Source organism: Lissotriton helveticus, chromosome 8 (genome assembly GCF_964261635.1).
Source record: "Lissotriton helveticus chromosome 8, aLisHel1.1, whole genome shotgun sequence".
NCBI classification, from domain to species: Eukaryota; Metazoa; Chordata; class Amphibia; order Caudata; family Salamandridae; genus Lissotriton; species Lissotriton helveticus.
This window is the reverse complement of record NC_136069.1, coordinates 1,092,295,863-1,092,318,051: the sequence shown is the minus strand read 5'-3', so window position 1 is coordinate 1,092,318,051 and position 22,189 is coordinate 1,092,295,863. Positions and strand designations below refer to the sequence as shown.

Below are 22,189 nucleotides of genomic sequence, written 5' to 3'. Positions count from 1 at the left end.
CCTTCCTCTATTGTTATCATCTTACAACTAATCAGGGCTTTCCCTGCCCCACAGTGAAATAGGACAACTTTAGGCTTCACACTGTTTCCCCCTCAACTCAACTAACAGTGAAACAGGCCTGTCCCACATCCGATGAACATAGTTAAAGGACTTCAGATCTATTCAGCACTACCTCGTCCAATGAGTCGGTCATCTTAGACTATCTTAGAGTGTCTTTGATTACCTCAAGCTGAATCTATTCTAGTGGTACTTCCCCTCTCCGTTCTCTCTGATCTACATCACAACTCACAGCATGGAACCTTCAGGCACTCACACCTTCAAAATCATCTACCTGCCGCAACTCACTAAAAAATCTGCCAAACGCTTTAAACATAACTTTTTAAAATCTCACCCTGAAACACCTTTTGCTGACCCATACTTCTCACTACATAAAGGTATTACGACCACTGACATCATTTTCTTCACAAAACGTAGAGCTCAATGGAGGAAAGCCTTCCTTTCCCTACTCGTGATTTCCTCCACGAGGAAATCTACAGAGATCGCTGTACTGCTAACCAAAATATAATTGATTCTCGAGTACATTCTATGAACAAATGAGAAAAATGTGTAGTCAGGCTCATATTGAGCTCGTCAGATATCAAGGAGGTCCAATTCCCGTGTTGTGTGTTTTAACCTACATGAGAATGCTCTTGAATGTGGTGTCCTTCCCATTCTATTGCTTTTCATGGTACAAACAGGGTTAAAATTGGCCAAGAGGATAATATCTCTCTCAGCAAACCCTGATGGGGTGTCTACTATTTTATCTTGGCTCAAATTGAGAGTACAGGCTGTAGCTATTGTCAACGTCTTCCCTTTAAGTTGACAAACAACCCAGCCTTTGTTATCTTATTTGGTTTCCGAATGGGTGTGTGGGCTCATTATACATGAAAACAGGGCCACCCCATTGTGCTGGTTGTGATTTGAAAAGTAGTATGCCTGAGAATGTGGCCTGTGCTGAAATCTTGACTATTGCGGGCTCTTTTGGTTAGTTTCCTGAATGTCCACTATATGAAACCTTTCCTTCCAAATGTACTGCCATATTTGTGTTCTTTTGTTAGGGGAGTTTAGCCTTGTGTCATTACTTCAACCATCTGAAGACTCCTCCATATGATACTCTATTTCTGAATATTGCATGTTAAGGGACTCATCTGCCTGTATCAATCCATAGTCCGACCCCTCTGTGAGACATGAGGACATTCCTGATAGGATACAGTGAAGGTCAGTCCCCCCTATACCTTTCCCCATACCATCTTGTCAAATCAAACATTTCTATCATTTGAACCTCATGATAATTCTTCCAGTGCCAGGGTCGTGCCTCATAATTTGAGGAACGTCTCCAGACAGTGACCTGGTAAATATCTGCACCATTATTGGCGCTACCTCACTAGTGGGGCTCCCACAGCCTATTTACAATATACTATTGTGCTTAAATCAAAGAATATTAAGTCAAAGTGTCAAATGTGGGGACTGTGTCTTTTGGAGTTTCAGCTTGGATGAAGACAGGGTGGCAACAAGTCCAGTTCATCTCCCACAGCACTCTGGGTGCCCACCCCTCTCCTTTTATCCTCCTTCGTCAACGTAGACTCAGTCCTATGGGTATGGTGACACCTCCTTCCTGACTGGCCTTGTTTTTTGTCCATTGATTTTGCTGTGGTCTGGGAGTTCCTGACTCCTTTGGTTACCCGGAGGGCCTTTTAATTTCTCCCAGTTTTTAGATCTGTATCATCAGGTTGATTGTCTAACTTTACTCCCAGGATCCAGGTGCTCAATTTGAGGTTTGGTGAAATTTATTTTGAAATTCAAAAGAAATGCCAAATAGAAACATCCAGTATTGATCTCTTCTCGCAGTTCATTCTTTAAAAGTTTGCTCACTCGTTATTAGATTCTCCTTTGTTAATGTCATTATGTCTGGGTGGTTCGGAGGCAACTTCTAAGTTGACAGCTCTAAGTTTTCCTGCTGACCTAGAGCTTCAGAAATGCTTGTTACTTAGCACAAAGTCAGTTCGACAGCACATATCATGGTATTATCTGTCTTCTTTTATCGCCATTGGAGCATAGTGAGCCTAAATTTCCATTCTCACTGGACTGCACCATTCTCTTAGTGTGGAATACCCTGGAAAGCCTAGCCAGAACCAGTGATGTGGACATACCTTATTCCCAATTAGCTTTACCTTGGTGGATTCACAATGCCATTTTCACCTACCCCCCCCATTAGGCCATCTACCAGCCTTTGATAAAGAGCTTCTGGTCTGGCAATTGTGAGTTCCACTCTTTGCCCCCTTAAGACAATCCTTGATGGTCTCCCTAACCTTTACGGGGTGAGCCTGACCAGGAATGAGGGGGATAATACAAGGGTGTCCAATGCTGGTGGCATCGATGTCGCTTATACCACTCCCTCATCTGCCCACTTAATTACCAGATGGCGTGTCTCCCTAGGCTGAGTGGGCGTGCCTCATCACTCCGCCCACAGGTGAGCGTGTCATTACTCATTCAAAATCATATGGAGGGGCTTCAGCCCGCTGCTGCCAAGCAGCTGGTAGGCGCTCCCTACAGTCCTTGTCTAATTTTTTTCCCATGGAGCTTTACTTTTTGTAGGCGCTTTTTAGCTTACATTTTTTAAAAAGCATATCTCTGCTTCCCTCTTCTCCAATTTTGAGTCTTTTGGTGTGTTTTTGTTAACAATTTGTCTATTTTTTTTAACTCGGTTTGAGAATTTTATTGTTTTGTTTTTTTGACTTTGATAATTGTTAGTTCTGTTTGGACTGAACACAAATTTCTCTGGGGCATTGCTTTCTGATACTTATGCCACAGGTACCAGGGGTTGAGCAGAGTTTCACATGAGAAATATGCTGAGGCCTAACCTAGGTGTTCTTATAAGTTGCTAAGTGCTACCCCTTTCCAAATTAATAATTCACACCCTGGTATTTGCTTAGTGTGAATTTAGCTGAAAGGCAGTGGATTATTAAATGGCCTTGCATGGGAATAGTCCTGGCAATTAACGACAGGCACAGTTAGCCAAAATGCTGCTGGAATTTTTGTGAGTCAGAAAAGTACTCAAAACCTACTCATAAACTACAGTGAGTAAATTTCCAACATTTTGCCTGGGAAGTTCATGATCTGGAGTCTAAATCATTTATTACAGCCTCTTGTTAGGTTGAGCCTAGGCATTGCTTGCACTGCGAGCCATACTGTATTGGAGTGTGTACTTGAAGCCCCGCCCACTCTCTGCCCATATTTGTCATTGGCTGGTGTCATTGTCCTTCTTAAATGCTAGCCTCTAATTCGTTATTAGGCTTTTTAGTCCCTCCTTAGAACTGCCTTGTCTTCATTTGTAACCTCACATGAGGACTGGCCCTTTTACTTCGGTTGTTACACGGTATGTCTTCCTTAGTCTGTGAGCACTATTTTCTTTAATGAGTTTCTCTACTGCAGGAGGGTCTCTCTGCACAGTTTTGACCACCAGCTTGTTTATTTAACTCGTAGCAAATGGGGAGCTCCTCAGGGGCCATGGGAGACAGAAGGGGGCAACTCAGCGATGCCTTCAAGCATTTGGAATGCAATAGGTCACGCACTTCCGAGAGTTTAAGCTATTGTAAATGACAATGCCTTTTATTAATGTTTTAAAAACCAAAACATAAATGTCATTTACTATGCCAATAGCTCAAACTCGCATAAATGCAAGACCTATTCCATTGCAGATGCTTGGTTTTTCTATAGGAAATAAAGACATAACTGTTGCTTGCCCTAACTTTGCATTACTTGGCACCGTAGATATTTCTCCCATGTGTAATTTGCTTCCCTTTAACCTTTTTTTTTATTTATTATTCCTGTAACAGGGGTACAGAAATTGGTCAATCATCTGCTGAAATATAAGATCCCGATGGCTGTTGCTACAAGTTCAGCAAAGGTAACATTTGATATGAAAACAATCCGGCACAAGGATTTCTTCAATTTGTTTCATCACATAGTGCTCGGAGATGACCCTGATGTGAAGAACGGCAAGCCACATCCAGACGCGTTCTTGGTCTGTGCACAGCGATTTAATCCACCGCCACCACTGGTAAAGGTAGGGGGCGTTTAAACACTTTAAAGTTCAGCATGTAGAGTCAGTATTGCATTTTATTGGTTCTTACTGCTTGTTAAACCTCATAATGTCAGTGGTAGTATAAGTGCATTTCTTTGTTTTTGTTGTATTTTATTTTATTGAGTTTCATCAGAAGAGTAACAAGAAAAAAAGGAAGTATTAAGATATGAAGTGAGTAGTTCTTATTGGCATGAAGCTTGACTTGTTCATTATTGGGTAGACATTTGTATTAATAAAAGTGTACATACGGTTGTGCACTGACACGCTGTATTTTTGTTTAGGCAGATGGCTCCCCTGGAGACCGCACCTGCAATCAGGTCAGTTTGCGAGAGGAGTGCTTTGACGAAGGTGTGACTACAAGCCCCTCTACCCCTGCAGATCATGAGGCATATTTCTGCCTAAACAAAAATACAGCGTGTCAGTGTAAAACCGTATGTATTAAATATCAGATGAACACACATTAGGTGTGCACCCCATTGTTTCCTATTCACAGGATACTTTTGGCTGGCCCTCGTGTGGTCCTGAAGAAGAGCTTTAGAGGAAAGCTTGAAACATGTTGACCCAGTACTCGGGACACCATACTCATTATGGTTAGGTCTTTCCCTAGTATTAATCCCCTGATCTTAAAAAATACTGACTTGGAGCAGGAATAAAATATGAGCTCACTAGTGAGGTATATTTAACCTATTTTCCCCACTCCACATCACTGCTCCACACATATTTTCCAAAAACGATGTGCTCCTATGTAGTTCGCAAGTCACAGCACACCTCAATCCGCAGCGGATTGAGAGGACCCCAATGATGAAGCATGCTACCTAGGAGTAACCCAGGTGGGTGAGGGGACTCTAGAAAATAATTTTTCTTTCTGGAAAGAGGGTTTTTCACACATGTACAGGGGAATCCCTGTTCTTCCTATGGTTAGGTTTCTAATTCCGGTATTCCGGATGTTGTGGAACTCCACTCTTCTCATTAGACACCTTAATTTATTTTATGTGTTTAATGTGGCAAGAACCTTGCTCCAAGGAGAAGGGCTGACATTTGGAGAGAACGTAGTTAATGCAGCAGAAGCTTTTGAAAGATTAGATACTATACTAGACAGCATTGTGTTTGTGTTGTCCGCTTGAAATCAGACTAAAGAAACCAGGCAATGGCTATCAGGTTGGTGGGCTAGCATCATGCATCTGAAGCAACAGTAGTCTGCCACAGTGCAGGTACTTTTTATGTCATGCTTACATACGCATTACTCATATCAGCTTTAACATTGTATCCCACTACCAATGGAAACACACACTACCAAAGTTGTAGGCCATAATCCCATGTGCGGGAATGTAATGAGGAAGCATTTTTAACCCCTCCGCCGCCGATTTTGCGGAAGTGCGGCACTTCCGCAAAACGGGCGGGGCCGCGTCGGCCATTGGCCGACGGTAGCACCAGCGAGGTAATGCAGCCGTCGGCCAATGGCCGACCCCAGCATGGAAGGGGTTAATAGCCAATATAGCCGAGGAAGAAGAACATTCCACCCACTCTGGGTAGAATGTTCAAGATAAAACAAAGTGAACAGAAAGACAGACATTGGAATGTTTTAACAGAATGCCTTTACCAGACATTATTGGTAGTTTGCTATTGCATTGTCTTCAGTATATCTACCAGTTTTCCAGCGTTCTAAACTGTCACACTGATTTACAACTTGAGCTAAACTGTCACACTGATTCACAGTTTGAGTCACAGGGATATACCATGAACCTCCCAGAATCCCACAGCTTTTTATTGATGCAAGCAATCCCCAGTCAAACTCTGCATATGTATATATACAATGTTGAACATATACAGAATGAAAGACCCAAGAGAATAAAGTTTTAGAGATCAATGTAAAGATGGTTTTACTTTAATTCATAAAGGTTGAGGGACTTGCTTTATCTAAGGGAACATTGATATGATTTATGTAGAGGCAGCAAAAGAGAAGAATTAAGTGTACAAGTTGAAGACATTTTGAGGAGGAAGTTGATGAAAACAGGGTGTCAGAAATGATTCCATCCAGAGTGTTTTGCTGAGGCTTTGGATGCTGGCTAGGTCACTGTGCAAAATTTGCTAGGACTATTATGCTGAAATCACAGCATTCCTCTCTAGATTATCTAGATGAGGCATATAAGCAACCACAATTGTGTCTACCTGGCTAGGTCAAAAAGGCAAGTCTATGCAGGTTTTGATGGTGGAAATCAGATAATACGCTTCTGCTTGGATAAAATGCTACATATTAATGGTTCCAAGCATTGTGTAGATAGAATTCGATCCCTCTGGTCTTGAAGAATTGCCCTGATCATTTATCGACAAATTGAGGTAAGAAACATGTTGACCCTTTGTTTTTTCTGCCACCCAAGTCCATTATTTCTACTGGTGGCCCCCATTACTTTTTACCAGGACAGGTACACTCATTGAATAAATAGGTTTTGGTCCTGAGACTTACCTGTTCGTTTTAGTCACACACTCCACTCTCATCACACACACATCTATACTTAGGGCCCTACACAGGCTCTTCACATATGGCTTCTTTGGAAAAAGATCTCTGCTAGAGAGCCCCCTTGAGGGTGCCCATCGAGCATTGCCACACCGACTCGACGAGGAGCAATAGCCTTATGATGAAGCATTACATGCTTTTGATTGTGTGAGGGCTCCTATTCCAAAAAGGGAATTCACGCTGGATCTGACCTACTAGATATTGGAGCAAACACTACAACCCCTGTGGGAACTGCATACCTACCCACTTTGCTGAGTTTATAGTCACTGGCTACTGTAGATCAAATATAGGGCACAGAGGCCCACACAGCAAAGACAAGTACAACAAATGAAAATATTCAAAAGGGAAGGAAATTGTGTAGAGAAAAAGATGTAGTAATATGTTTTCTAGATTTCTCTCCAGAACATTGCCCGGAAATGGGTTTTATATATCCTCTGGCAGTAAGTACTCACTCAGTTTGGCAAACTGAGTCAGAAACCCCAGTCGACTGCAGCCACCCCACAACCCACTTAACCCTACTTGAATGACATGCATTCTAGGTAATGATCAGTGATGTGAGCTTTCACTGGGATAGTTAGTGGAACTCAAACCCTCTTTCGCCATGGAAAGGCACACTCAAGAACACTAGGAAACCAGCAACATATTTCAAGAGTTATTTAAAATCAAAATCCTTTCCTAATGCACACAATGTAAATAGTAACTATTAGAAAAATAAGCGAGATAGATCGACATATCAGGGGCAGAATAGTAAAAAAATATTGCCGCATTGTGATGGTATCAGAAAGCTTCTTAATATTAATATCCCCATCGCAACCTTTTTTTGCTGATTCACCTAAACTTAGCACCAAAAGGGGCCAACTTTAAGTTTTAAATATGGTTCAAACTGACATATCTCTTCTGAACAATAGAACCAATGTTCAGCAAAGAAACAGCAGATGCTATTCTCATGTGCAAGCCTGTAGCTAAGACAGCCAAAGGCAGGATGGATGTGCCTTCCCCGTAGCCCTAACGAAAGGAAGGTCATTGCAGCTCTCTATGACCCTCAGTCTCAGATCCCTGGCACATAGTTCCTCTCTATCTTATTATGCTCTGTTCTAGTTTATATATTGTGTTTGAACATTGTTGAAAATTTTCATTTTAAACAATTAGTAATAAAGCCCAGACAGCCTTCACTTACTTACATTCTGTGAAACTGTGCCCATTATTTAAAAGCAATACGTGAGAAAGCCAAGAGTTCTATGAAGCTTCGATCAGTATTTAAAAACAATCACTGGAAAGGAAAAATCAATTTGTACAGGAAAGCATGATTCAAACAGATGTAATTATGATGATGTAATGAATAACAACATTAATAGATGTGCATTTATATGTTTTGTCATAAACTGAAAATAAATGCATATATAATTCAAGAATGGGATATCTAGAAGATAAAAATATAATGAATATAGAAGTAATTTGCTAGGGTTTGTGTATTCTGATGTTTCTGCACTCATGAAATTGAGGTCAGTTGATTGTCAGACTATCTGTGCATGGGAACAATGCTGCTGTTAAAGGTGGATAGAAGACTCTTGGTTAAGTGCTACCTACTGGCATCTGTTACATGGCGATCATAGGTTCGATTTCTCGTTTCCATGTAATCTTCTTATATTCTGCGAATTGATAGTAGTGCACTTGTTATTACTACTGTTACAACTTTTTTTAATGTGGTAGCGCATGGTATATTAAAGAAAATTACTATTATTTATTCGTTTTGTGAAGATTGCTTATTTAGAAGGGCCTGTTTCAATCGATGGTTGTGACATATAAGGCGCCACTAACATAAGTATGTTGGATGATTCTTCTGCTTTCACTGATCGGTAGTGCCCTGGGCAAGACAGGGATGGAGTTTGTCATAATCGTCATCATCATAATAGTGTACTTACTTAGAAACTCATTAAAAGAAGAGGCATGGTATTTATTACCTTCATCAGGTGTATAGTCTTTTGAAGAAAAAATCTGGAATGTATTTTAGAAATGTTGATTAGAGTGAAGTTAATGAACAACATAGGACCAGGCTGTGCTCTAAAAGGCTAAACCATTGATGTATTTTCAGAATTTAAGTATTAGGTACCGGATTGAATTTGAACAGTCTGCCTTGAGTTAAAAGCTGCAAGGTTTAAAAAAAAGAAAGAGATTGTACTTTGCGAGCTGCTCTTGAGGTTTTTTATGATCAAATATTGGTCAAATTGTCTGTGGCCGTATTATTCAAAACTCTTCCCAATTTAGAATGTGAGAATATCTGGGTGGTTGGCAGGTGTGTTTTTCTATTAATTTGTACAGAAGAAGTGATGTAGAAGGTTTTTAAGTCATGAATGAGTAGATAGTTTAAGTTATTAATACAGGGTTAGTTGAAGAAGCAGATATTGCCTTGTCTTCATGTTTGAATCGTTTGAAACACTCACCTTGGGCTTCGTTGGGACGATTGTATGACTTGAATTTAAGCAAAGTTTTTAAGGTTTCCTTTATTAAACACTTGTTGGATTACGGGAATCTCTTTCTTACACCCATTCTGTTCCCTTTTAAAACAGCGGCCCTCTTCAGCCATATGAAATCCATATTCATTTATGTGTTGTGCTAGCATACTCCTACTTAATCATTGAAAGTTTTAGGACTCAACCAGAATTCATAATGGTAGGCCTTCACAATGGTGAAAATGTCAAGCGGAAGAGGAAATAATGCAATCTTTCAGTCAAGGACTATGGTCATTTGTTGAGAGCTGCAGAAGGAAATAAACCCGAATGACATTTGAGCCACTCTAAGTATGTGTGCCTAATGCAAGTAAGGTTAAATAATAACTCTGCCTTAGCATTTAATGTTTTGTGTGTTTCAATGGAGGTGCACTAGTTTGTAATAAATGTGTCTTCATGTTTCAAACACTGTATTTACGGAACCTAGAATGTTGTATATCTCTGTACAGTTGAACATGTAACTTTCACAATTGTGTAGAAATAGCTGCCTTGTGATTGTTGCCCAGGCTACCTAACTGTCTAGTACAACCCTAGACAGTGGCTTGGAAAGAGAGAGGAGGCAGGAGGTAATTAGTGCTAAACTCCAATCCTCAACAAAAACTCAACCGACAAGACTGAAAATACCAATCAGAAACCCTACCTTGGCTTATGTAGAAGCATTACCCTCATGCCAGGATCAAGCATGTGAACAATATATAATGGCAAAAACTCAACAATGATTCTCCATCAGTGACACTGGATGCACCACATGCTTCTCAGCACTGCCTCCCTGTCTTTTCCTGTGCCACTGTTTTCTGCAGCATGGTGGTACCCAGAGAGCATCCCCGGTCAACCGATTCCTCTGAGGGGTGTTGCGCACTCTGCTGCTCCATATGTGTCTTCATTTGGGCCTAGGTTAAACTGTTCTGTGGCTGCCTAGGTCCTTTCTTAGAAGGGCATGTCTTTCAAAGTTTCAGTAGCACCCAGAATCTGCAAATGCCACTGGGGTCTCCCCATGAAAGCAGGGAGCACCCTTGCAGCTCCAGGAAGCCCTTCAATGCAGTGCTGTTAATCCCTGTGCTGCTTGAGGACCCAGAGAGATGACTGTGCCAGAGCTCTAAAGAAGCGCAACCATGCCAGAGCCTAGCAAGCCTCGCATTCCCTAATTTTGTTACAACTAAAGAAAAAGTTGACCATTAGTCTCTAAGTTTATTAATGCTTATCGAAGCAGTAGCGAGTTCTAAAGCTCCTTAAAACGTTATTGGATCCCCCCTTCTAAGCCCAGTGTTGATCCTAATGACTCTTTGAAATACAGGTCAATTTACTCCATTCTGTACATATCCAGATTACCCAAAGATGAATTTCCTCCACAAGTGCATGATTGGTCAAATTGATCTCTGTGCTAGGTGACTGTCAGGCCAGATCCGTGGCTGATATGGGCACGGAGATGGTGGTGATATTGATGCTGGATGATCTGTGTATAATTATGGATGGGGACAGTGTCAGAGCAGGCCTTTTATTAGATCTTCCAGACCCTTTTGACACTGTTGACCATTCTATCTTCGTTTACCGTCAGGCATCAGAGAGCATTTCCGGAGCAATGCTCAACTAGGTTGAACTCTATCTGTTTGATAGACTGCAGTAAATCAGGCTTGCACGATTTATATGTGAGGCGAAGCCAATGCGTTGGGGAGTCCCTCAGTGCTCTTCACCCAGTTGTTTATTCTTTAACTTGTTCTCCTTGCCCATCTTCCAAAGGATTAACATCTCAAAGTTTGTTTTTATGCTAATAACTTGTATTCTTTTCAGTCTTCAGAAAGGTTCTAAAGGATAGAACAGAATAAGGCCGTACACTTGGAAAACAGGTTTCAGACTCTATCACTTAGAAATCTAGGAATTAATGGATATTGTCAGTTTGAAATTCAGCAGGGCCTCTGAGACTTATTGACAGAGATGACTCATAGACACACTGAATAACCTTATTACCAGTCCCTGTGTCGTGAACTGAGTTAGGAACCTGATCGTGTTCGCTCTCGGATGGACCTTGGAATGATTGGTGTGTCACAGTGATCAATGATAAGTTACATCCTTTCATTAATAAATAAAGCAAAGGGACTTCAATCCATAGTATGCCTCTTAACAGGTTCAACTCTGACCTTGGAACATTTATAAACTCATAGGAAGTAGAAAGCGCACATATTTTAAAATCATTTCTGAAGGGGGGGCTTATCAAATAGTCCATTTTTAAGTCCTTCCATGGTCCATAAACAGGGTGCTTATCAAATATACCACGACGCTATGAATAATATTAAGATGCTGCTCAATATGCCTAGGTGTGGTCAGGTTTATGATGGTGGTGTCTAATTACTCTAGAGGTTCTAGCAATAGTCCACGTGAAGCATTATATGCCCAGTTCCTACCAGTAACTTGAATATGGCTCAGTGTATACGGTGATTCTTGTATGGTCATGCAGTTTAATGGCTTCACTTGCAACACTGGTTGACTATAAATTGTTACTTGTTACTGTGCTAAAGAATGTCCACTCACTAATCACTTGCTGGTTGCTACAGTTTCAATGATGCATACAGCTTGCTTTGCGCCCACTCACTTAATGATTAGAATCATGCAATATAGTTTATCTGAAGCAAAGACTCCTTGTGGTCACACATGCAGGCATGGGTCAATTGGAGAGTCTTGAGCCCCTGCTAGCCCCCACTGGTCTTTTTTCCTGAACATACTGTTTTGCTTCACTATCTTTTTTACTGCATATTTTTATTATGTCAACATTTGTTAGCCATACGAATTGCTTTAAACTCATTAGAGGGCTTGACTGTATGTCAGAATAATGACTAATTTACAGATAGTGAGAACAAACCATCTGCCCTGCGAGATAACCAGGGGAAGGGGGTCACGCAATGCGCAACAAACTAAGTTGGACAAATATACCCTTCCCTATGAGGAATCACGCAAACCAGCCATGGAGGACATGGTGGACAAGACAGACCAGTCCACACAAGAAAAAGGCACAGACGCTCAAGGATATCATGGCAGCAACACAGGGAGTCAAGGACTACCTAGAACCTAAAATTGACACAGTCTCGACCGAATTGAGTCTTGTGAGAGTAGACCTATGTAACATGAGCACACGTGAGAAGGAGGTGAAGGACTCCTTACATCTGTGAAAGACAAAACTGTCTCCCTGAAGAAACAGGCCAAAGAGCTGCACTCCACAACAGAAACTCTGGGTGCGAAATAGGAAGATTTTGAGGGTTGCTCAAGGCTCAACATTATTCACCGGGGTGGGGTGCCTGAGAAGGCAGAGGGCCCTTTGTAGACTTGTTTGTTGAAGACATAATACTCAGTGTGCTCTAACCGGGTGGACTCTCCAAATATGCTTTGGTGGAAAGAGGGCACAAAGTACTGGGTGCCCCTCCAAAGCTGGGTGCAACCCCATGCACAGCAATAGCCCGGATCTTTATTTTCATAGATTGCAATGGTATACTCCAGGCGGCCCACCCCACTGCTTGAAAACACAGCCATAAACATCTTCCCAGCCTATACTCTCAGAGTTGAGAAACTCCATTTGAGCTTTGTGGAAGTAAAATGACTCCTCCGAGAATGGGACATGAAGTATCAATGCTTTTTCCAGTGCAACTCAGAGTGGTGGCTAAGGGAAAACATGGCATTTTATTACTTCGGAGGTGGCGTGGGACTGGCTTTAGGGATGGAGGCAGGTTGGGCGCAAAACCAAAGAATCGCTCACAGCGTCAGCATAACGAGTTAACCACCATGGTCCATCAAAAGACCACAGACAATCAAGCATCGAATAATGTCACAGGCCAAGGCACCACAAGAACAGTGCCGGACTGGTCTGATGGAGAAGGCTGAAATGACCTGTTACCATGAAAACCTCGTGCCCTTTTGACATGGGCACTGGCTGCTCGGGCTGCCTCAAGTGTTCTCCCATGGTTTTGGAAGAGTTGCTGTGAGGAATCCTGAATGGAATGAGGGACCCAATGACTCTTGGTTTTAGGGAAGTGGCGGATGGGTTAGATGTTAGTAATTGCCACTATGTCTTACTGTTTAGTTCTGGATAAGGGAGACAGGCTCTCAGCAAGGTTTGGGTGGCGGGCAGTTTTGAGTCGACATTGCATAGAAGCAGGGAGGTGGGTGCATTTGTGATTTTTGTCATGTTTTTTTATTGTTGGACCCGCTGGAGGAGGCATTCAAGTTTGAGAGCACAGACACCACACCTAAACAAGGGCACTGCAGAGGTTCCCCCAGTCCTCCAACGGGTTTGGGCACATGAGTCATTGCTACCGTGCCAAATATGTAAACACAACGATGGATATGTGACGACACACCAGCTATCATGGGATGTCAACGGCCTAGGTGACAAAATCAAAAGGGGAGTAATACTACAATGCCTTAAAGGATATGCCCCCCAAGACGTAGGCCAGCTACAAGAGACTTACTTGAAAGGAAACACCTATAAGGCACTCGACAGTTGGGGCTACAAACTAGCAGCACACACAGGCTATAGGACTGACTACAGGGCAGTGGGGATCCTGATCAGAAATTCGCCTCCCCTTACAGTTCAGGAGATGGAATCCATGATATCTGAAATTACCAAAGATGAAAAAAGGGTCTCCAAACCGCTATAAAGCACTGCTTCACTGAGAATGAAAAATCGGTCGACTTGGTCCAGACCCTTTAGGAGTAATTAGGGGACAGGCATTTGCTTTAATAGCAGGACACAAAAAAGACAAACAAGCTCGCCTAGACTCGCTGGAATGAGAACTCCAGGCACTTGAAAGAGCTCCGATTCAACAGGACAATGCTGAAGCTAGGTATGCCCTTGCTCTTAAACAATGTGAACACAGAGACGTAGCAATAGATGCGACCTTCTCAAGTCGTAGAGCAACGCAACACTGAGTGTATGAGGTCGGTGACAAAGCAGACAAATTGCTAGCCATGTTAGATAAGAGAGAGCAGGCAAGCCGAAAGGTATTAGAAGTGCAGTTGTGGGAGCGAGATTTGGTGCGAGAGCGACAACAGGTGGCACAGACGTCTTCACTGCTTACTATGCTCAGTCATATTCCCCCACAGTGTCTGCCACAGCAGAGGACTCATGAGAGTTTCTAACTGACTTACAAGTGCCAACCTTATCTACACCAGATCAAGCACTCCTCAAAGAGGAGATTACCTCAGAGGAGATAGCAACCGTGGTGAGAGAGTTGTCCTTGGCAAAGCAGTTGGTCCAAACTTACTGCCAATCGAATTATACAAACTGCTGACCCACAAAATAGCCCCACATCTTGTGAAATTATAGAAAGTCTCTGATTGGGTGCACTGCCTCAATGCTGAGGCAAAGGTATAGGCCAAGCTTCTGGCCACCCAACTCACCAAAGTGATCATGGGCCTGATGCGCCCAGACCAATCAGGATGTTTATGCCCATTCGTAGAACCTCATTAAACCTGAGATATCTCCATAACGTGCTAAGTAGAGATCCTCAATTACAGTAATAGGCACTGGTATTCTCGCTAGATGATTGAATGGCATTTGACTCGGTTGAATAGGTGTATATGTTCGAGGTGCAGGCTAGAATGGTCTTCGGTCCAAGAATTATTAAATGGGTACGACTCTTGTGTACCGATCTGCTCACGCAGGTAAGGGTGAACAGGGGAAAGTCCCTAGTCTTCCGATTGCAGCTTGGAATACGGCAAGGTAGCCCCTTGTCACCCTTGACCTTTGCATTTGCTTTGAAACCCCTACTGGCATGGATAAGGCAGGACTCACTGTTCCGGGCCTGCAATGGACCGAACAGTGGAAAGATAAAATCTCCTTATATGGGATCAATGTCCTGCTCTATGTGACAGAATCCAGAGCTTACACTAGGCAGGTTAATGCAGATATTTCACATATTTCCCTGCTACTCAGGGTACACGATAAGTTGGCGAAAATCCCAAATATACAACCTGCTAGGGCACCCACCCCGATTGCTCCGCAATTGCACTGCAGAACTGGTTACCGAAGGCTTCCGCTACCTCAGACTCGATGTTATGAAGATCCCAACGTAATTTTTTTTATAAGAGCACTGGAGACATCTGTCGCTAGAGACGAGACCCATTCTAAATACCTGAGCTTGGGAGCGGTACAGCCGGTGTAAATATTTAAAATGTATGAGGCGCAGGCGGTAGGTTGGAGATAAGCGTTTGGTCTGTTTACAACAGTACAGCCAGTCCTTTTGAGAGAGATCGATGCCTAAGTCCTCGCTCCAAGCCATGCGGGCGCGATCAGCAGATATTGTGGAAGCCGCTAGCGTGGTGGCATAGAGCCTAGAAACCAGTCTGCGAGGAGAGGAAGAGGTGTATGTCCGGTCAAGGGCAGCCAACGAAGGGGGGGGGGGCTCCGGGAACGTAGGATGCAAATCCTGACAAGACGCTCTAAGTTGATAATAGAGCAGTGTGTCCATTGGGTCAGATTCTGCCAGTAGCAAAAAGAAATTGCCATTAGGGTAGAGGTCAGATAAGGTGGCCAGACCCATGCCAGCCGCACGTTTCGCCATTCCTGCCATGTGCAGCGAGGAGAAAGCCGGGTGGTAAGCGATAGGCATGGCGCCAGCGAAGAGCAAGCTCGAGTCCACATATTTCCTAAGACCATCCCAAGCCCAGCACAGGGTCTCCAGCGTGTCGATTCCCCCAAGTGGAGGCTTGGCAGGGGCAAAGATTGCAGTCTGCAGGGGAAAGGGGGCCGCCAGGTCGGCCGCAACCGCCACGTGAGGCTGGAACGGCGTTGGATGCAACCAGAAGTGAAGGAAGCTGGCCTGGGCACTGAGGGCCTATAATTTAAAATCCGGGGAACCCATACCGCCGCACGCAAGGGGGAACATGAGGGTGTCATACGCGATTCTGGGCTGAAGCCCTGCCCAGACAAGGGAGATGATAAGGGAACGGAGGCTACGAAAGAAGTGAGTTGTGAGAGGAACAGGCACATTCAGAAACAAATATAAAAATGTTGGTAGCCCTTGCCGGTAGAGCGGGGTTGATCTGGTGAAGCACAGCAAATATCGTGCGGAGGTTATGTGACGTTGCGTGCCCAGGAATGAAACTGGACAGATCCGGGCGAGCAATCATGGGTATGAGGGGCGAAAGACGGGAGGCCAAAAGCTTAGCGAAGATCTTATTGCCGGTGTTGATGAGTGATAGACGGAGTCCAGAAGTTCAAGGAATTTGTCTGGCTTCAAGAGCAGTGTCAACAGGGCCTCGCAAAGTGAAGGGGGAAAATGGCCTGACTCGAAAGAGTCATTATACATAGCGGCGAGATGTGGGATAAGGACGGATGCGAATGCTTTGTAGAGAAGTATGGCTCAATGGTTAGAGTGGCAGACCCTGATGCAGTAGCCTGGCCGGGACCAGGGTTCAATTCCCGCCTCGGCGGGTCTCGGGCTCAATTTCCTCGGACCTGATAATTCTCGCCTCGGTGCCTATTCTAATCATGAGTCCCACTCTGTACCTCTGGGCAATAGCTTGCTTAATCTCTACAACGGCCCCAACAACGCTGAGGAGGCCTGACTTCACCTTGGGGGTGCCCAGGAGTGGGCTCCTCACAGGGAAAGGCCAGTAAGGGTTCCTCGGCGGTATTCGTACAAGCGCCAAGATGCCTACGGGTAGTCGTGCGCTATACAAGTGCGTAATCATTTCATTTAATTTCATTTAATTTCATTTCATAGAAAGATACGGCCAGACGGTCGGAGCCAGGCACCTTATCCCCGGGCAGACTTTTGAAGGCAGCTAGGATCTCTTCCTTAGAAAAGGGTTCATCGAGATATTCCAGATGGCCATTGCTCACCCAGAGGAGTTCAAGAGTTTCGAAGTATTGGTCCAGTAGGTCACGCGATAGTATAGCCCCGGCAGTGTAAAGTTGAGTGTAAAAAGCAGTGACCCATGAAATGACCTCGGTGGAAGATGTAGTGCATTCCGGATCACCGCCTTGCAGTGCTGTGATGTAGGAGGCAGCGTGAGGCTGTCGCAGAAGATTGGCCAAGGTCTTACTGGGGCAGTCACCCTCGCCGTAACGGCACACCCTAGCTCCCTACCCAGAAGGGAGAGCTCCAGAGTCCAGTATAGGGGGTAGGGGTGCTGACAACGAAGGTGGTGGCCGCTGAGGGGCGCCAGGCAGTAGTGAACGTGCCGGCAGCAGAGAGTTGCTGGTGCGACGCAGCAAATGGGGAATAGAGGCTTCCGGGAGGGCAGTGGGACCCCGCAGGCCGGCGAAGATGAGGCCCATCTCAGTTGAAAAATCACAGGCTGGACAGTGAGGCCTCTGGTGCACCCAAGGGAGGCCGGGCGGCGAAGCGCTTCATGCAGGCTTCCCCAAGGCAGCAGGGCCGGCAGGGAGGCGAGAGGAGCAGTCCCCAATGTTAACAGGGTGGAGCGCCACAGGGGATCAGCGTGTAGGGCAGCAGAACCGGAGCAGTGGGCTGATGCGTCGTTATAGATGAACTCAGCAGATCCGGATGGGGCCGTGGACGAGGTGGGCCCACAGCAGTGAGCGATACAGCCAAGGCGCACCGCAGCACCGAAGAGACGGGAGGCAGTCAGTGGCCGGGAGCAGGTAGCGACTGGAGGCAGATAGCAGCGGGGAGGCGCGTGGGTAAATTCCTTCTGCCATCTAGGGTGGGCTCGAAAGTCTTTCTCCCAAACAAAATTGTGGGGGATGCACCAAATCCGAAAAAGGGCGAGCCTACACTCCATTCACCTTTTGTTATTTTTTACTTTGTCTTGTATCTAAGGGCATATCTGTTCCTTGGGCGGCAGTTTGGAGTTAAAGCTCCCATCTGCTTCTAAGGTGACAGAGAGTTATTTATTTCTAAGGAGATGGGAGTGCGACCTGATACCAAGAAAGACAGGTCATCTACTGCAATTGTCTTTTTTTTTCCTCTTGTGTTAAGTGAGCCTGCTTCCGCTGTGGGGACAGATTGGGGTGACCACTGTCTTGCCGTCGGGCAGAAATGTCTCCTTCCCAAAGGAGCTAGAGAGTATTCCCAAAAGCCAGGTGGGCCAGACCACTCTTTTCTTTGAATTTCTTTTTCTCCTTTTTTCCCCCGGTGTCTAGTGGTTCTTCTTCAAATATCACTTGGGGGCATAGTATGGTTAACTACCCAATATCCAGCATGCAGCCCCAGGGGTGCCAGAAGACAGTTGGTTGCCAGAGGAAGCAGACAAGCCTTGCCCAGGCCTGAGAGGCAATCCCCCCGAGAAACCAGAGATCTAGTTCGTTCAATCCTGTACAATGATCTACTGCCTCTTACAATCCCTGCGTAGGTATTTACTCTGCAGAGGGGTTACTATCAGGGGTATACTCCTCTTTTTCACCAGAACATCTGTCTTAAATGAATTAGTGTTTGGGGCTGATATATGCCCCCTGACCACTTATTCACCCACCTGCCAATGATACTGAGTTTCAAAATATGTAGGGCGAGTGGAAGCAGTTCCACTCCTCCTAGGGAGAAAGGCATTATGGGTGAATCCATCTATTTTTCACATACGTGCATAGTTTACAAGCTAATAGAAAAATTGCATCATTTATACGATTTGTTAAAGTGCCCCTCCCTCTCTGAGGACATTAGCTATATGATGGGAGGCAGTAATATCCGTAAGAGCCCTGGGAGAAAGGGCAAAGGTTAATCGTTTCTGATGCACAAGCCTGATGTAATTGATGAGAAGGCTTTGTAACTTAAGTGAACACTGCACCCTGGTTCCTCTTCTACCAGATACTGCGCTGTACCCCAATCCGATGATCCACCTATGTTTCCTTCTAGAATATTATTGCACTTGCTTTAAAACAAGTTTCTGGACATCTGAAATTGTTGTTCTAGTCTGTCTACCGGGAAAGGCTATGGGTCTGATGTACAAAGCTTTTTTCTGCTTGCAAGAATCGGGCCGTTTGCAACCAGAAAAAAGCATTTTTAAATGTACAAAGCTCTATTTGCAATTCTGGAAGCTATTACCGAATCGCAAATTCGGTTTGCGAGTCACTCTTAGGAAGGGGCATCATGGGTGTCCCTTCCTAATAATGAGTCCCATGGGCATATATCAATGTTTCGTGACCGGAATGCGGTCTCAAAACATTCATACTTTGCCAACTCAGTGAAGGAAGTAGTAAACAATTTGCACATGGGAAGAAAATCTCCCAGGGACCCCTTCACCTTTATGAATGTGGGCACCAACGTTTTTTTAAGAGCAGGCAGTGGTGCCACGGACAGCTGCCTGCTCTTAAAAAATGAAAAGGAAACTTTTCATTTTTCTTTTTTGAATGCATCCCATTTTCCTTCAAGGAAAACTGGCTGCATTTCAAAATAAAAAACTGTTTTCTTTAAAAAGCAGTCACAGACATGGTGGTCTGTAACCCCAGTAGGCCACCAACCTTGTGAGTTCTAACCATTCCCAATGGGTCGCAAATTTCGACATGCCTCATGAATATTAACGAGGCAGGTAGTTTGCGACCTATTGGAAATAGCAAACAGTGTAAAATACACTGTTGGTTTGTGATTTCCTAATAGCAAATCGCAAAAAGTCGCTAATAGAAAAGCCCAAACGGAAGTCTGTGTACATCTGGCTCTAGTGTGGATCTACATTGATAGTATTATCGTTTTTCCTCGGCTAGTCATATATTTAGATTTTAATAATGAATCATAGCACATTGTGTGCATGATTATGCATTTTTAGGTAAGATATTGATACTTGGCAGAAGTGTTCATAGTCAAATTGTAATTTCAAGTTTTGTAGGCACTGGCTGCAAGCACCACAGGCCTCCACATTGGAAAGTCGCTGCCAAAATACAGTTGTCTCTCATAACTCCGAAACGGATCTATATGTTCATTTCTTTTTGTGGTGCTTGACGCCAGTGCCTACAGTGCTTAAAATTACAGTTTGGGTATAAACAACACTACTGCCAAGTTTATAGCTGTTTCCTGAAACATGCACAATTCTGTCTCAAAGTGGGACACATCCCGGCCAAGAATTGTGCTCCTAGCATCTTTCCTTAGATGTGCATTGTACTGCTTAAATGTCCTAATGTATCAAACCTGCCAATAAACTTCAAACAAAAGGTTGGACTAAGTTTCTCCCCGGCACATTTATCTAAATTTAGCCTAGTTCACAGAAACAGCAGAAGAAAATCATAACTTAAAAAGGAGATGGACTCTGAGCTGTGGCTGAAGATGTTTGAACAAATTGAGTCAGCGTAAAGATGATAGAGGCACACCGATATCCCATTCCATTTTCTAGAATGCATAGAAGTGTACCGCAAAATATGGAGAAAACAGTAACCAATCTGGAACCTTGTCATTGTTGGAGTTGCCAAAGAAAATGCTCTGCAACGTTCAGTAATTTAAATCAAACTATTAATATAGTGCAGCAGAATAAAAAAATAAAAGTCATCAGCTTTAAAATATAATTGTTATAGTTCCAAACTGTTCTCCCTTTGCCTCAGGATCAGTTCTGAAACTCAGTGTTTCGTCACTTCAATTTTGGAATGCAACTCAGGTCTGGCGCACACCGAATGGAACGAATTTGATGGCCTTATCTGTGTTGTGTTTGTTGTTAGTTAACTGACTGTCTTGCAGCAATCATTTAACGGTTCTTCTGCTACACAGGCTTGATTGTCAGCCTCTATCAGAGGAGGCCAAGGACGTCCGGCAGCCAGTCCAAAATAATGTTCTCAGCGTTGTCCTTTGCCCTTGCTGTTTCTTAGAAAGCTGGTACTGTCAGATAAAGGTTTTATTAGGATAAATGAAGCGCTGCGGTTCACAAAGCTGTAAACGCCCCTGGGGTGCTCGTTGGGGCTTGGAATGTCGATTTTTGGCCAACCGGAAATAGCTTCCAGAAACTTCATCGAGCCACATTCAAATTCATATCCTATGGGGAGGCCTGCAGTACTGCGATGCCTACTATATATGCAAGAATTGGCTAATCTAATAGGTCAACCTATGAATACATTGTCAAGCCAGACCTAAAAATCCATGTAGGTTAATGACTGCCTTCTTTCATCTGTGGTTCTGCCAGAGCAAAAACACCATCAATTATATAGTTTTCTAAGACACTTTTTTAGCATTACAATGCCATGTGTGTGCCCCTGAAAATTCAACCTCAGGCAGCTAGATAAATAAACAAAAAGATCACAGCTGTGTTGAGGGCAAACACTTTTTTGTGGAACCACATAGCTTCTGACCAATCTAAACATGCACACCTGGCTCCCACCATGTGGTCAGAGCAAAAGACTCTATCTAGTGATGCTCTCATAATTGTCTGAGGACAGCTGTTCTGCAAAGCCAGGCCATAACTAGAGCTTTTGTGAAAAGGAGGTCTTATGACCAAACAACCTTTGTCAAAGCCATAGTTTGGCTTCCATTTGGTACATGTATTCTTTATTGCAATATATGTGTGTTACATGATATGTTTTTATCAGGGTCGGCAGTGGTGGCTGGTGATATTTGAAAGTGGGGCGGTGCACAATTTCTGGTGGGGTGCACAATTTGTGGTGGAGTGCACAGCGGCGAGAGAATGTGACGAGCCAGCCTGAGTGACCTATGGGGAGAATGGAGGGGTTCTCTCACTGAGATTTTTTTTTAAAAAGAGTGGGCAAATGGTGCATTTTCTAGCAAATTTGAGAAAGCAAGAAGGTTAACCCCTTGGCTGCTGGGGCTATTCCTCTGCTGTGCTGAGGGCGGGGAGACGCGCAGCTCGTCATGAGCCACGGTGCTCCGGTGCTCATGACGAGCTGAGCTCGTCACGATCACGCCCGTTTAATGGAACGCTCAGCACAGCAGGGGAATTAGCCCAGCGTGCGAGCGTTCCACGGGCCATGACGAGCTCAGCTCGTCATGAGCACTGGAGCACCGGAGCACCGTGGCTCATGACGAGCTGAGCTCGTCATGGGCACGGGAGGGGTTAATAAAGCAATTGTGAAAGTGCAGTTATTACATTAATAAAGAGATGTCATATAATAACATAGGTGACTGCTTATTCAGTACAACCACAGAACTTCATAACAGACTTCAA

General features: G+C 44.1%; 1 protein-coding gene across 1 annotated transcript in view; it reads left to right on the top strand.

Annotated features, from left to right (window-relative positions):
• PUDP (pseudouridine 5'-phosphatase) overlaps positions 1 to 22,189 on the top strand; it is a 937,915-nt gene that overhangs the window by 559,502 nt on the left and 356,224 nt on the right. The window contains exon 3 of the mRNA XM_078657972.1: positions 3,876 to 4,105. Coding sequence (XP_078514098.1) covers positions 3,876 to 4,105 — 230 coding nt within the window. The remainder of the gene's footprint in view (positions 1 to 3,875; positions 4,106 to 22,189) is intronic.